This window comes from Gossypium hirsutum, chromosome D07, assembly GCF_007990345.1.
Source record: "Gossypium hirsutum isolate 1008001.06 chromosome D07, Gossypium_hirsutum_v2.1, whole genome shotgun sequence".
NCBI classification, from domain to species: Eukaryota; Viridiplantae; Streptophyta; class Magnoliopsida; order Malvales; family Malvaceae; genus Gossypium; species Gossypium hirsutum.
The window spans coordinates 34,163,998-34,180,525 of NC_053443.1; the positions used below are offsets into that span (position 1 = coordinate 34,163,998).

Here is a 16,528-nt window from a genome sequence, read left to right on the forward strand (position 1 = left end):
ACCCCTTGGAGGAAACTCCCCATGTTAGCAATTGAGTGAGCCCCATTGGTGAACCGCCACACCAAAATTTTGTCACAATGTCCCATTCGATGTAACACAAGGCAAATAATAATGTCACCTTACCTAAATTTTTACCATAAGACCACTCGACTACTTGACTCTAACTCATCAAAAGCAACTCGCCATGTGGCACTTAGAGATACAGGACTAAGTCCCAAAGTAGCCAAGCCATAGAAGGCTCTCTCTCTCTCTCTGTCTCTTCACCTTACCATCTCTGACCACTACATATTCTCTCCGCCTTATCCAACGAACACATCAACACTTGCAACAAGCAAAAAGCAACACTAATTCTTTGAGAAATCAATAGATGATACGATGAAGTAGTTGTTGATCTTGAATTTCTCCATTACCCATTGAGCTAAATATAGTTTAAGATATATTAAGGATTAAAAAAGTTTTATCACCTTAATAAGATGTTAAATATATAATATTATTTATAATTATAGTATATAAAATAAAATATCAAATATTTATTAATATTTGGGTTGATTTTAGACTTGAAAATGTCTGTGAAAAGTCCAATCCATTACCAAAACATATTTTTTTAATCTAAGTTAATACTTTTGATCTCGTATTTTTATTCAAATTCTCTTAAATATTATACTTTTAATTTTAATTTTAGATGGTAGCTGTATTTTATTTAAAAGTTTCAAATATTCAAATCTTTATTTGGTAAAAAGTAAAATCTATTTTTATTTTGCTATGGAAACAACATATATTTTTTTGCCTTTTAGATGTTTCTAAAACCTTGCATGTCACTTTAGCTGTTCAAGAAAGAATTGTTAAATTAATCCAACTTTACAATTGGTTTTAACAAGTGACATGTGTTTTATGAATTACGGCTACAAATAGGGAAACCGCTCTTAGCATAATTACCCATGGATAATTCATATATGTTTCCGATTTTTCTTAATTTTAAAATTAAATAAATTAATTTTTTTTTAAATTCTTCTAATTTTGAAATTGAGTAATTAAGGATAATTATCATTGTGCTCACTTCTTCTATCAATTTATTCTACTTTTAATTGGTATAATAACTCTCAATATTTACGTATTCTGTCAATTTAATTTTAATTCTAAAAATTTAACCTTCGACATTTATATATTCTATCATTTATTCCTCATTCTAAATTTGTTGATATTCAATGAGAGTTAAATTTATTAAATTTTTTAGAATCATAATCAAAATGACAGGATTTATAAATATTGAGGGTAAAATATGTTATTATATCAATCAAAAGCAAGATAATTTGATGGAAACAAGATAAACGCTATGCTTATGTCCTTAATTGCTTATTTTCAAAATTGATAAGTACCAAATTACCCTACTTTTTAGAGAGATTAATTTGCTAAATTTTGAAATTGAAAGAGAGTACCAAAAATATTGAAGAAGGACAATTAAATGTATTTTTAATAGTAGGAGGAAATTTAGTTAAGAGTGAAGACAAAGGCTACAGTTTATAAAAATTGAATCTTGAACCGGTTATATGCCCATGTATAAAAAAAGTTAATTGTATGAATAAATTTAGGCTTAAACTCTGGGTTGACATTAAAAAGACTATTGATTTTGGAACTTGGTCCTTTTACATATCCCAAAATCACAAATGTTGGTTAGAAGAAAGGGAGAAAACAAAGAATGAAAGACAGAGATGAGAACATGAGAATTCACGCAATCACCGGGCTGTAATTGTACAACATATGGAAAACGTCAACGCACAAATCCAGCCCTTCCTCACATATATATATATATCATGAACTGCAAAGATAAAAGTAATCAATTTCTCCCAACTCATCAGTTGTGGGATCAATTAAAGGCCATGGATGGATATGTGGTATGGTTTTCCCTTGTAATAAAACACCTCACATGATGGAGCAAGGGTCTTGTTGATGAGCATATGGCAATTCTTGATACACATATAAAGGTTGATTATAAGGCCATAGATAGGCGGCGGGGGGCTTATTCTCTTCCTTCTTTTCACCGTCGACGGCACTAACGCTTACTAGCTCCGCATGCCCCACGCTCTTCCTTAGCCGACTTGTTAGCTGAACTGCGTCCACCCCATCTCCTGTTACCTCTATTTGGCTCTTGTCATCTCCTTTCAATGAAGCTGACTCCACCCCTATGAATCCCATCAATAAACACAGCAACGTTAAATTCTAATTTCATCATAAACTTAATACATTTTAATTGAGTCATCAGATGGATGATTACCTGAGAAACCGACTACTACCTTCAAGGCCTTGGAGCGGGATTTCTCGTCGCTCATAGTCACCTTCACTACCATCTTTTGCTGCAAAAAAGAACTACTCAATTCAAACTCTTCATGGTATTTGATATCATAAACACATACTCTACTTTCCATACCTTCATGGTGTCAAGAATACAGCTGTTTTAGTTTTCCAAAAGAGAGTGGCAGAAATGAGGAAAATATAGAGAGAGGAACTACTTGTGCTGTTTGTTTTGTGTGGGAAAATATGAGTTGGTCAATTTATAGAGGGTGTGTTGTGAGTTTGGCCGATATTTCTGTGAAGCTCCAGGAAGAAAGCTGTTGACCCTACCAAGTTTTACTTCGTCACCTCTTTCACTCCGGTCCCCTACTTTCTTTTCATCAATTTTTTATATAATATGAAGTCGGTTTTGAATCTTCTTCTTCTCCATCCAAGCAAATAACACAAGTTCATTCATACTATATATATATATATATATGTAATGTTGATGCTTGGGACTTCTAATCATCATTGATGAATGAAGAAACAAGCGCATTCATATTAATCGTATCATATCAATGTATATATTGGCAAATGAAATTTGAATTTAGAGGACAAAGAATTGTGGCTCTTTTAAGTTTAATTCTCATCTAATACTTTTTTTTTATAGATTTCACATTATGAAATCATAATATATCCCTACAATAATGTTTTTTATTTATAAAAAATATTATTAATAATTGCTTAACTAACTTGAAACCAGATTAAAGGATGATATCATATCAATAAGGGCGTATATATGTATTTGATTTTGTTGATGAATCTTGATAGCTTCAGGATTTAGCTGACTAGAATCCTTGTGCACTAGGAAATAATTGTTCAACAAGGGACAATGACACGCAGTGATCTTGACCCCAAAAAGTGATAGATTTTTCATTTAATCCATTATATTTTTATGAAATTACATATTACTATAATAATAAAATTATATTTTAATACCCAAAAATTTATGATTCATCAACAATATTTTAATTTCAACCAGATCTTGTTGGCATAAAATATTTAAATTTGATTGAATTCGACTCTAATTATTTATTTTTATTAAAATTTAGTTATAAAATATTTTAAAGGATAAAATTAACTTTCAGATTGATCCCGTAGAATAAAATTTAGGAAAACATCCAAAATGAAAGAATTAGAATCCATTATTACATAACTTGTGGATATATACAACTTAATTAAATGTGTCATTGTCATGAAATAGGCATAGTATAATTATTTTAAAATTCTAAATCCATTTGCTTTATGCATTAAATTGATGGTTTTTTAAGTAGTTTTTGTTAACAGTTGTTTTCATTAAAATAATGCGTTTGAATAAACAAATCTTTTAAATGTGTTCGGTTTTGTATTCAACAAAATTTAAAGTTCTTTGTATTCTTTTATTTAAAATAATATTATATTTAGAAAGTTACCTAATAATAGTTTGGGCATATTTACTTGTAATTATTGTAATTGATGAGTTCTAATTAATTGAGATTGTTTAAACAACTCACGTAATCGTTGATCTGGTGCCAGATCTTGAATAGCTTTATCGAGATCAAAAGAAAATTGTGCAAAGGCTTGTAATTCAGTGAATTGGGCCAATTCCAATTTTGATTTACTAGCAACTTGTTTCATAGCTTTAATTTGAGTTGCGGATCCTGCTCTGGAGACGGAAATCCCCCACAATAATAGTACGTCCAATTCTAACATTGAATAGATCGGGGATAAGAATATTTGTCCATCTGTAATGCAAATCACATTAGTAAGAATATACACCGAAGCGTCTCCCGACTGGGTCTCAACTATTGGTAAAGCAGTCATGCTTCCTTCACCTAACCGAGAACTTGATTTAGCAGCTCTTTTGAAAAGGCGCGAATGCAAATAAAAAACATCTCCTGGATAAGTTTCACGACCCAACGATCTTCGTAATAGGAGTACCTAATTAAACTTTTCAATTCTTAGGGGAGGGTGAGAATTGAAGTAATTACACCCAAATTCAATTTTAAAAAATGTTTTTTACACAAGTTCTAAAATTATATTATAAGTATAACATGTACAAGTTTTTGGATGATTATGGAAAAAAATTTCTAATATTATAAATCTTAAAAATATATATTATTAAAATAATTTGTTTATTTTATAAAGTTATAACAAAAAATTCTTATTTAAATCCTAAAAAAATTCTTAAGTTATGGCCAAAATTATAATAACATGTTATAAATGTTTTACAATATATTTATTTATAAAAAAATTTGACAAAGTATGAACATAATCTATTTACGGGTCCATGCTATATATTATAAAAATAATATTTTTATTAATAAAAAATATTATAATTTTTCTTATCGTAACTTATTTATAAAAATAACAAACTAATGAAAAATTATATTATTTATAACAATTGTTATGAAAGTTTTAGACAATTTATAAATTTTTTTATAAAGATTAAATATTATAATTTTATATTATATTGAGTTAATTTACATATTATGAAACGGGGATATAACCTAGCATAAATCTTTTTTCTAAATTAAGTTTATATAAGTTTTTTATAATTAAAGTTATAGATTATTTGAACTGTGAACTTAAATATTATAAGGTTGATACTAATTATGCAAATAGAAAATATTTTCTTACACCATATCATGAGATACGTTACTATTTGAGAGAGTGATGCTAGACACAAGCACCATAAACAACTCACGAACGCTTTAATTTGACCCATTCAAAGCTTTAAAATGTGATTGAGAAGACATTTTTTGTTATAAAAAATATTTCTCATATTAACAATATCAACTTAGAATAACATAGAAAAAAGAAAGGTGGATCGTACTTGTATGTTACATATTTTATAACTTCAATCATAGGTAGAATTGAGATGACCCATATACTTCAAAGAGTACATGGAAGAATGAGATCTTGATAATCCTAATTATGCAAATTCAAAGTCAGATGATGTTGAACTCGATCAAAGACTCACAAAAGATAAAGAAGCATATGTTAAATATTAAAGATGGAATAATCCAACAAATATCCACTAGAACAATTAGATAAAATTGCATATGACGTTTATTTTTCTTGCTATTTTTATTATTAATCATATTATCATTTACTTTCTAGACTAACATAATACATATGATGATTTGATTTTAATTTTTGTAGTTTTAAAATTATTTTTTATCATTCTAATAATTTCTATAGTAATTAATATTTTTTTTAAAAATTATAAATTATATAACTACGTAATTACAATCTGTACTATCAAACAGGACATAAAAAATTACAATGTAATTATACCCTGTTAGCCAAAGACATCTAGGAAATTACAAGAGAGTGTAATTACTACCCTAATAATTACACTTTCATTCAATTACTCTATGTTGTCCGAACAATCCAAAATAAATATTCTTATGAACATTGAATAATTTCTCTCTCGAACAACAAACAAAACATATTCATGTACATATAAATAAAAATGTTCATGTACTGTATCAAGCCAAAAAATGAAGATTATGATAACATTTTTCTAATTTTACAAATTTTATTTTCTAATTAAAGATTAAAAACAAATTAAAATTTTTAACTTCCTAAAAAATTAAATAAAATTGCATTTAAATCAAATAAAAAATTTAAACTTCAAAATAAAAAAATTATTTAAAATAAATATTAATATTATTAAAAAAGTATTTAAGTATTCTTAATTTCTTCTTCTTCTTCAATCTATCATGTTAGTCGTTATTTTAGATGATCTTTTTCTTCAATTTATCTATAAGCTCGTCTAACTTCTAATATGATAAATTGTCTTTTAATGTCCATTCATTTGTTTAATTTCACAATAAAAAAACAATACTCTTTTCATTGGTAGAGAATCAACCTTCTATAAAATTGACATTTTTCTTTGTCATCCTTATAAAATGAGTTACCTTTTATAAAATAGTGTTGGAAAAATCTTGTTAAGAAAACACTTATTTAGTTACAACAAAAATTTAATTTTTTTCTTAAAACTGAATCATTGTGATATTTATAGTAATAAGTCTAAACTAGAATTATACTTGTGTTTTGTGCGAGGCAGACTCAAGTTCATCCGCCATATAGTCATACACGATACAAAAATAAACAAGTAGCTCACTTGCAACTGCAACTCTAGCGTAGTCCCCTTCGTCAGATCCTTCTTCTACTATCAAAACGCCTGAGGATGAAAAGTACCAAACTAAGTTCATTTAAACTTAGTGAGTTCTAAAATAGACACAATTAGTTTTACAAGGATTCCAATAATCAACAAGCATGAGTACTCGTGAGAAAAGAACACCAAACTTTTTCGTGGAACTTTGTTATACAGACGTAATACGCTAATTGTCATCCATAGTTCCTTGGCGGCAACACTACTCCAATTTAACATAACACATACAACATTCAAGCGGACACATTCCGCCTACTTAATCGTCTCCCACAACCCTATATGGTTATCAACAACTCATCCTTGTCCCAACCTAACACCCATATCTTAGAAATCAGAAGCACATACCGGTCATATTTATTTTCATTTCATATCCTTGTTAAGTCGAACACATATTCTCCCACAAGGTTGGGTTGTGATCTGCCAGTCCGCTTTGCAATATAGTTTCCCTATCGGAGGCATCACATATAGTTCTCCCTTCCACAATTTTCACATATCATAAATTATCTGGTACTAGGCTCGTGCAACAAGGAGGGTGTTTTTACATTAACAATAGTCATACTCACACACACGTCCAGACACAACACATCAATTCATTTATAGTAAGAGCAACTTACAGCACACAACCCACATATAATGAAAGTTTCATAACTCAAAGGAAGTAAGAAAGAACTCACATGTACATAGCTGGATGCGCTTTCACACACTCTCTCCAAAAGCAATATATTTTCCTAAATTTTCAGAAAAATCAATCTATATAGCGAATTAAAAAATTATTTCAAGATATATAGCTGATTTAGTCCCTTTCGATGTGTGACAATAGTAGAGGATTACATAAGATATTTTTCTTTTCTAGTCGAAGCTTTGGCTTTTATACATAAATGGAGATTAATATATTAAGACATTAATTATTGAGTTTAATAATATAGTTATGCTCATCGTATGGGTAAAATTTTGAATTCATCCTATATTTATAGTATATCATTCCAATTTACACAGTTAAAAATTTTCCTTTCCAAATCGAGCAAATAAGTATAATATTTAATTTATTAAAAAATTAATGCGTATACTTTATATGAATTATCCTAATCAAATTATAAAAATAATGAAAATGTGAGAATGATTGAGTTACCAAGTGAATCCTCTTTCTATAGATAAATATAATCACTTTCTTGTTGACAATGACTCCCATCGAGGAGCGACAAAAGGTCTCTTTTTTCTTTTGCTTTTTCTTCCAAAAGGAGTAACAAAAGTTAAGAAACCCAAACTCGTGTAATTAATATAGTGAAATAATTAACACAATAAAGCATGTAGAGTAAGGAGTTGCTGAATGTGAACCCTCTCTTTAGATAGTATTCAAGAAAGGAAGTAGGACCAAGATGATATAATAATAATATATGTGAGGGAATCTTTTTCTTTAGATGTTTGCGGTTACTTTTGATTAAATTAAATAGATAAAAGAATGAAATTCAAAATTCTATATATATATTAGTAGATTTCGAGGAGTTGAAGAAAATATACGATACCACCTTTGATGACCAAATTCCACTTAGAATCACTACAACCCCCCCCCCCCCATTTAGTTGTCTATAGACAACAATTCGCCATATAATCACTAATCTAGACACCATTAATTTTAGAGTTTGTATCATCCGAATCTCATCACTTGTTAAAAAAATAAATACAGTGACAAAATAAGGGGATCTATGGGGGCGAGAGGCCGGGGGCCGTATAGAACTATACTTCTATTATTTGACTTTGATTAGAACAGGGTTTTTCAACCCTTAAATAGATGTAGTCGAAACTCCTCTTGTATAATTCGTTTGTCAACTTTAGTGAATTTCTTCTCATCTGCCCGTGATTTTCTCCCGAAAGGCTTTCATGTAAAATCTATGTGTTCTTATTTTTCTTTTCTTATTGCTTTGCAATTGTTCTACTATCATTATGGACGTTTATTATAGCAATCAAATTATCCTAATAATCTCTCACTAAATCTATTTCAAATTTTGCCATTTCAACTTGCAAAACTTAGATTTCACTAGCACCCAATTACTAAGAATGAGGAGTTGCAATCTTACCTCTTAACTAGGACAATGCTAGTAGTTAACCCAATCCTATAAAACTTACAAAATGAAGTTTAGAATAATAGGTTGAAAGCAAAGAATACAAACAAACATCAAAATCGAACAAAACCATCTCAAAAATCAATGAAAACCAAGGTCAAATTAAAGAAATGGGATTAAATCAATGAAACTCAATTATAGAATCTCTAAGATTCAAGACACAACTCTTACGCAAAACAGGGAAACTCTTAAAAGAAGAGAGACATTGAAAGTTGTTTAAATCTTATTTAATTATCAAATAATTTAATTAAAAATGATCTTATACTAGCTAAGTTAAAATATTAAAAAAATCTATTATAATTAACGATATAATAAAAACCTTTTTTTTTATTTGTACCATAACCTATTAGTAAAGTTTGAAATCTTCACAACTTACTTCTTTCAATTTTTTTTAGTGAAGGTACCAAGTATGTCCCTTTATTAGAGAAAATCATTCAAATTATTTCTTGTATTATTAAATAGATAAATTTAGTTTATGTATTAATAAAAAGGATTAAATAAGGTTAAATTTTAATAGAATTCAAAATTGAAGGTTTAAAAATCTCTTTTACTGTTTAACAATTTAAAAATGTTATTTATTATTTAATAGTTTAAAATTAGCATTTACTATTTAAACAAACATCTTGTTCTTTCTTCAATAATTTTTTATCTCTAGTGGACCTCTCAGTAGGATTCAAACCCAGATGAAGTTTTGACCATCTATCAGAGAATAAAGAACGAATGGATCTTGTAAGATTTCTAAGAAATTCTTTGATTTCTTCCGGAAGTAGGTGATCATCCATCCGCTTCTCATGTTCTGTGAATAGTCGGGACATTGAGGAATATCCAAAAAGACACTTAGGGAATCGATCTAATTCTATCTTCGTTCGTTCTGCTTGGAGAAAGGAAGAATTTGATTCTTTTTACTGATATATAAATTAAATTTATCTATTTAATAAGAGAGCAATTAATTTAAACCAATTTACCTACAATAAAATTTACCATAAATTTTCTTCTTCACTTTTGATAGATGGTAATCTTTTGTTCTTGCCTCGATAAATAAATGATTCTAGAAATATTATTTATAGGATTTATTTTCATATAAGGTATCATGATTTTTTTTATAATTAATCATTACAAGCAAACTAATTTGAACAATTTAACTTGTGTCAAACTAATTAATTAATTAACTCAAGTCAACTTAGGGTCTTTTTGGATGAGTGGTGTGTTTTAGTCCGTGCGTTTAACTCTATTTTTGTATCATGCCACAGTGATTAATTTCACTGCCACCGCTGTTTTTACCCTAATCGAAGATAAATACACCGCCCATCTAAGAAATCCTTAATTAACTAACTAGCTCAAGTATAATTTTCACATACTGAGACTCAAATCTAGATATTCAAAGTTGTTAAGTACTCTTTTTTTCTGGCACAACCAAGCCCTCCCATTGGCATGGAATAGAAATTTTGAGTTTATTTGAAAAACGAAATTGTTGGAGTATATTTTGATCAATTTTATTATATTTTTCCCTTAAATTTTTTATTTAGATTAAAAATAAAATATAATTATTTGTATGTATATAATATTAAAAATAGAAATTAAACTATAAAGATCGATAAATCTAAACAAATATATTAAAATACACCAATATAAAATAAAAACCATAGAATAGAGGATCTCTATTCCCTATCATATATAAAAGAGATCAAATTTAAAGGGTGGCGTTAGGGCAGGCGGTTTAGCCCTCTCTTGACCGAGTCTGACTCCCCTCCCCCTACCCACACGCCAAATATGATAAAGAAAGAAGCCTTTACTTTTTCTGTTATCACCTTTTGGGGTCAAATACACTGTGAACGTCAATTATTGCATAGACTTCATGTAGAAAGTAAACCCTTTGTGTGTACAATTTATGATTTATTCAACCATAGGATAAGAAACGTGTATTTGGGAGAGGAGAATATTATTATTTGAAATTTAATTCAATGTTTTATATCTCATCTTCCAAGTAGATACCAAATTATTGGTTGAAAGCTTTTACTTTAAACACATCTTAAGCTAATTTATTTATAAATTTATAGAGTTTTAAATTTTTGTGTGTGTAATAAATTAAAGACAATAATTATAAACTTTTTCAGGTTCAAAATCCATTTAATTCTCATAATCCTCGAATTGGAGATTTTAAATAAAATAAATATAAATTATATATAATTCATTTAATTCAATACAAAATATAATAGATTAATAATTATTTTGAAAAGAAATCTGCTTATAATATTTGCAAATAGCAAAACTCCACTTTGAATCATTCAGTTTAATGGTATATAGAAATAGGATTGAGTAAAATTCGATTCAACTTGAAAAAATCAGGAAAAAAATTCAAATTTTAAATTATTCGAATCGAGTTAATCAAGTTAACTTAAATTCTTTTTTTAATTTTAAGTTCGAATTGAATTTTCGAATAAAATAGGATTCGTCAACTCAATTAACTCGAATTTTTTTCATTCGATTCGATTGAACGCTCACCCTTAAATAGAAGTTCTGAAATAAAAATAGGATGAAATCATTATTTGATATTAGAATTTGATAATTTTTTTTATATTGGGTTCTAATTTTTTTTTGTTTAACTTAAATATTAAATTTGGCAATTATTCTCACATTAAGGCTTGAACTTGACAACTTTTCTCATATTGAGACCTAAATATTTTTTTATTCAAGTTAAGCCTTAAATTTGACAATTGTTCCCATATTGAAGCTTGAACTTTAGAGTTTTCAATGACTAATTTAGATAATAAAAAGTCAAATCCTAATGTAAGAACATTTGCCAAGTTTAAGATATAACTTGAAAAAAATATTTAGACTTTAATATAATATTTATCAAATTCAGAAATTAACTTGAATAAAAATGTTCAAACCTAATATAAAAAAAATTGTCAAATTAAATTTTGAAAATGTGATTTAACCATATGGGTGGGGTTAATTACTTTCTCAACATTAAAAAAATGAATGCAAAGGTTAGGATGACGATATGAAATGATGTCATGTCAGATCATTTCTCATTGGTCAATAGCCAGCTGCTTTAAACTAATCATTAAATTAGATGCAAGCTTTGCAATGCAAACTCATATTGTTTCTTTCTCTAACCATAACCATTATATCAAAAAAAAAAAAACATACATATTTTTCTCAAATAATGTGAAAAAAGACCAATAATTAATTTCTTTCCCATTTCTTATCATTAATTTATACAAAACAAAGTGTACTTAATACTAATTTTTTTGTTTAAAATCAAACTAAATCAAATTTGTACAGTTCAGGGACTCAACTTTTTAGAATTAATTTTTCATCTTTTATGTTTTTTACTTTTACTTCATTCTATTTTATTCGAAAATTGTGGTACTTATTTTAGTTTATTAGTTGTAGTAGTTTATGTTTCGTTTTCTTTCAAACTAGTGATTATTTTAGTTTTTAGTAGCGTTATGGTATATGTATATATATATATATGAGATTTATTAAGGTAGAGGTCAAATTTATTGGGGAATCATGATAAAATACTATGATATAGTCACAAAATTAAACTAAAATATGATGAAGATGATAGGTCATTTCAGACTTGGTTTTTTATGCATCACAATTGTGGTGGGTCTCTTGAAACTATTGACAATGATTTCTAGGTTGACCAAAGTTTGTTGTCAAGATCATCTCATTATGGTGAGGCTGGAATGTAATTTACGGTGGTTTGATCTAGATAATACATCTCTAATTTATTTAAGATCGGTTTATAATGTTTTCTTTTTTGAGTATATAGTTGTTTATAATATTTTATTTATCGTTTGTACCATATATTTTATTTTTCATTCCTATTCCTCTTAAAAAGTCAAATGAAACTAGTTGTATGTATACGACGGAAAACAGTATATATAAAATATATGTAGGATTTAATATGTAATTTGAGATTTTTTTTTAACATTAATCTCATTATAGGTTCTTATTATATCTGCTCTTTTTTATGCAATACTTAAAACTACCCATAACCCCTCCACAACCCTTTAATAGGAGAATAATGCACTTCAACGCACTTGAACCCACGTCTTCACTTGTATTGCTGCATAGAATCTCTAGTTAGGGGAGGATCCAAATACTTTGTCGTTGTTATATGCGGAGTTTTGGGTGCAAATCCATGATCTGCTTCCAGGGCTGATGTCGGAAGTTATGGCAAGGCAGTTTGGTTCTTTTCTGGGAAGTTTTCTTGATTATGATTGTCTGCTGCGAAGCAATTCATGAGGATTAAGTTCCATTTGGATGTCCGAGTTCCATTGAAAAAGATCGTGTTGGGGGTAGTTGGACGGTATATGCTAGGTTTCAATATGAAAATCTCAGCATGTTTTGTTTTCTCCATGAGAAGCTTGGGCATGGGGAGAGCTTCTGCCCTCTTAAGGTGAGAATAGATTCAACTAAAATTATGCTTGGGTGGAACGTTTCAATGCATGCTTCGGTGAGAAGAGGATCCTCAATGGTAAGCCAATGGTTATGGGAGACGGATGGAACAGTTAGTAAGAGGGTGGATAGGGAAAGGAGTCTGGTGGGGAGTAATTTTGGGGATAGTGTTACGAATATTTTGTTGGATCGCCGGCACCCCTATGGTGCAGCGAAAAATAATAATTCGGCGATCCTAACCAGGAATCCATGTGTGAGGAACGAATCGGGGTGAAAAGGTTGCGAAATTACCTAATGTTTATTCAGAGTAGACAGCAACACCTCAACAACGAGTAGTCTGATCTGCTGTCGAACCAAGCCGCAATCTATCGTGATCCTGGCCTCTACGTAATCCACCCAGTTGACTACGAACTGAAGAAATCCCCAAAACAGTTTTGAAAGTGTTTTTTCTTTGACGGCTGCTAGACCCAAGCAAAGGAAAGACGGGATCCTTATAAATCTTTTATTTTTAGGGTTTTTAGGAATTAAATAAATATAATAATATTTTAAACCGAAAATTATAATTACATTAATTATAATATAATTTCGGTAAACCATATATTTATTTGAATTCATATGCTAACCAAATTCATGTCCTCATTATGCGTACAACAACCTTGTACATAATGTGTTAGAAATTTGATTACCGAATTAAATTAATTCTATAATTAATTTAATTTAAGTGACCCCCCAAAACAATACCAACTATGGCTTATTCCATTCATTTCAACTATAGAGTGTGACATTGTAGGTTCCTGTAACGTTAGCAGTAATACTAGAATGATTCCAATGTTACAAACAATGAGTGGCATCTAGCAATGCATCATTGCTACCTAAGTCACAAGAGATCATGATTCGACATAACCTTTTTATGATTAACCTTTTATGCAATAATCCTTAAGTTTTTTATCTCTAGATTGGACGCAAGTCATGGAATAGTCACACTTGCATAGTCCATTCCATGTTCCTTGATATCTTAAGCAGACTACGATATACAAATAAGTATGACATCTCATATCAACTTATTAGAGCATGGCCATGCATTTCTAGTCTCACTTAATCAAGTGGCCTAAAATATTACTCCCATTATGTAGGAGGGACTTATTCTATATCGACCAACCATATCCCTCTACATCGATTGTGGTATATCCAACATCAGCCTTTATAGAACAACCAGTTACGGTGTACGTTTGACTGTATTAAGATATACTACTCACGATGTTGGGATTATGATGATCTCAAGTCTAAGGATCATATACATATTAATCACTATGAGTAATGTCGTGACAATTACATAATAATCCAAGAAACATACTCATAATGGGTCAGTCTAATATGTTGTTCTCTAACACACATATTCATGCATCGATTCTGACATTCCATATCGATGACAACTCTTTATCATCAATCAACTGCATGTTAGTCTTAATGCATTATCGTTGTCCTATCCAACAATAATACTTGACTAAGGATCTTTTAAGAATAATCATATTATTCTCAGGACATTATTATAAAACAGTTTATTTATACACACAGAAAAGAAACTGAAATAATAATGGTAACGCCTTATATTAATAAACATGATAAATCAAGTATGTTATTACAACCATCTCATGATTGATCTTTGGGCATACTCTAACATATTTATCCTAATCATAATCAAAATTTAGTGGGGTCCACTAGATACCGATTGGCTAAGGCAAAGGTAGGAGTATTTTACTAGAAGAATGATTCGAAAGTTGATGCATATAATGATTCTAGGCTAATGGAGTTGGGTTCAGATAATGAAGGGTGTCCTATTCAATTTGTTGAAGGATAGAAGATACAAAGAGTGCTCGAGGAGATTTCCACTAAGGTGATTAAAGGCAATGTTGGAGTGTCAAGGAAGGTCAAGTTAGATTGGCTAGCTCTGCCATACAGGGCAGCCAGGCGCAATGAAAACCTTAAGTTGGAATGTCCATGTGTTGGGGAGACCACGGGCTGTAAATCGTCTCATGAATAAGCTGAAAGAAATAGGTCCCCAAAGTATGTTTCTTATAGAAATAAAAATTAGTATGAGAAGAATGAAAGTTGTTAGGAGAAAGTGTGGTTTTGCTAATGGAATTGATGTGGAAGTAACGGGTTCTAGAGGAGGGTTATCGTTGGGTTGGAGATAGAATTATGTGGTTAGTTTGTGAAGTTATTCAAAATATCATATAGATGTTGATATTTAGGATGAGTAGGAAGGTTTGTTATAGTGCTTTATTAGTTTTTATGGTTACCCTAAAAAACGATTACGAAGTAACTCTTGGGATCTTCTTCATCAGTTGGGTCAAGATCAATCTGTTCTGTGGCTGGTAGTTGAGATTTTAATGAGATAGTTTTTTATTTTGAAAAGAAAAGTGGACAACTGAGAACGGAGATGTGTATGAAGGCTTTTAGATCTGCACTACAAGATAGTGATCTGAGTGATTTGGGGTTTACAAGGTGCTAGTTCACGTGGGAGGAGGGTAGATTAGTGGCAAACAACATTCAGGAGAGACTTGATAGGGGTGTGGCAAATTCAACTTGGTGGAGTTCTTCTCTAGATCATTCTATAATTCATTGGACACATTCTTTTTCTGACCACTATCCGATTGTAGTAGCTACAGTAGGGTGAAGAATTGGGCAGTGAAAGGGTTTTTGTAATTTCTATTTTGATGATAATTGGTGCTTGTAGAGTTCTTATGAGGAATAAATACGCCAATTCTAGTTTTCATCTGTGGACGGTTTGCCTTTAAAATTGATTGGGTTGGGAAGAAAGTTAAGATATTGGAGCCATTTGGTAAAAAGGAATAGAGTGATTAATAAACAAAGGCTTGATCTCAAAATGAATGAGCTTTATGAAAAGGAGCCAGATGATGATACCCTCGTTGAACTGGCATAGATTCAACTTGGGTTAAATTTAATAGATGATAAGGAGGAATTGTTTTGGGAAAAAAAGAGCTCGTGTTATTGACTTTCTAATAGAGACAGGAATACTACCTTTTTTCATAAGGTTGTAAGGGGCGAGTTCCATATTTGAAGAGGAAAAGGTTTTGAAAATTATCTTTAATTATTTCATTGATCTGTCCATGGCCACTTCTACAAAGGATGCTTCACAGATTTATGCTAATGTTCACAAAAAAAATTTTGTGTCCTTTTCAACCAGAGGAAGTTTGAGTTGTGGTTAAATATATGGAACCTTTTAAAGCATCAGGTATTGATAGTTTCCCTGCTCTCTTTTATTAAAAAAATTAGCATGTTGTAAGGAATAATGTTACGAAATATTTTTTGGTGGTTTTTCGTAGGGAGGTTGTTGTTGAGGAGATAAATAAGACTTATATTGTCTTGATCTCGAAGGTTAGTAATCCTTGTAATATAACACAATTTAGACCTATTAGATTGTGTAATGTTTTGTATAAAATCATTGTTAAAGTAATAGTTGGAGGAATGAGTGGCATATTGA

General features: G+C 29.8%; 1 protein-coding gene across 1 annotated transcript; it reads right to left on the reverse strand.

The window, feature by feature from the left end:
* Positions 1-1,558: 1,558 nt before the first annotated feature.
* Positions 1,559-2,725, reverse strand: LOC107894890 (heavy metal-associated isoprenylated plant protein 16). Its single transcript, XM_016820069.2, has 3 exons — positions 2,426-2,725; positions 2,273-2,351; positions 1,559-2,180 (listed from the first exon to the last, which is right to left on the reverse strand). Exons 1-3 carry the CDS (start codon positions 2,429-2,431, stop codon positions 1,921-1,923), a joined length of 345 nt encoding a protein of 114 aa, XP_016675558.2. The 5' UTR covers positions 2,432-2,725; the 3' UTR covers positions 1,559-1,920.
* Positions 2,726-16,528: the final 13,803 nt, after the last annotated feature.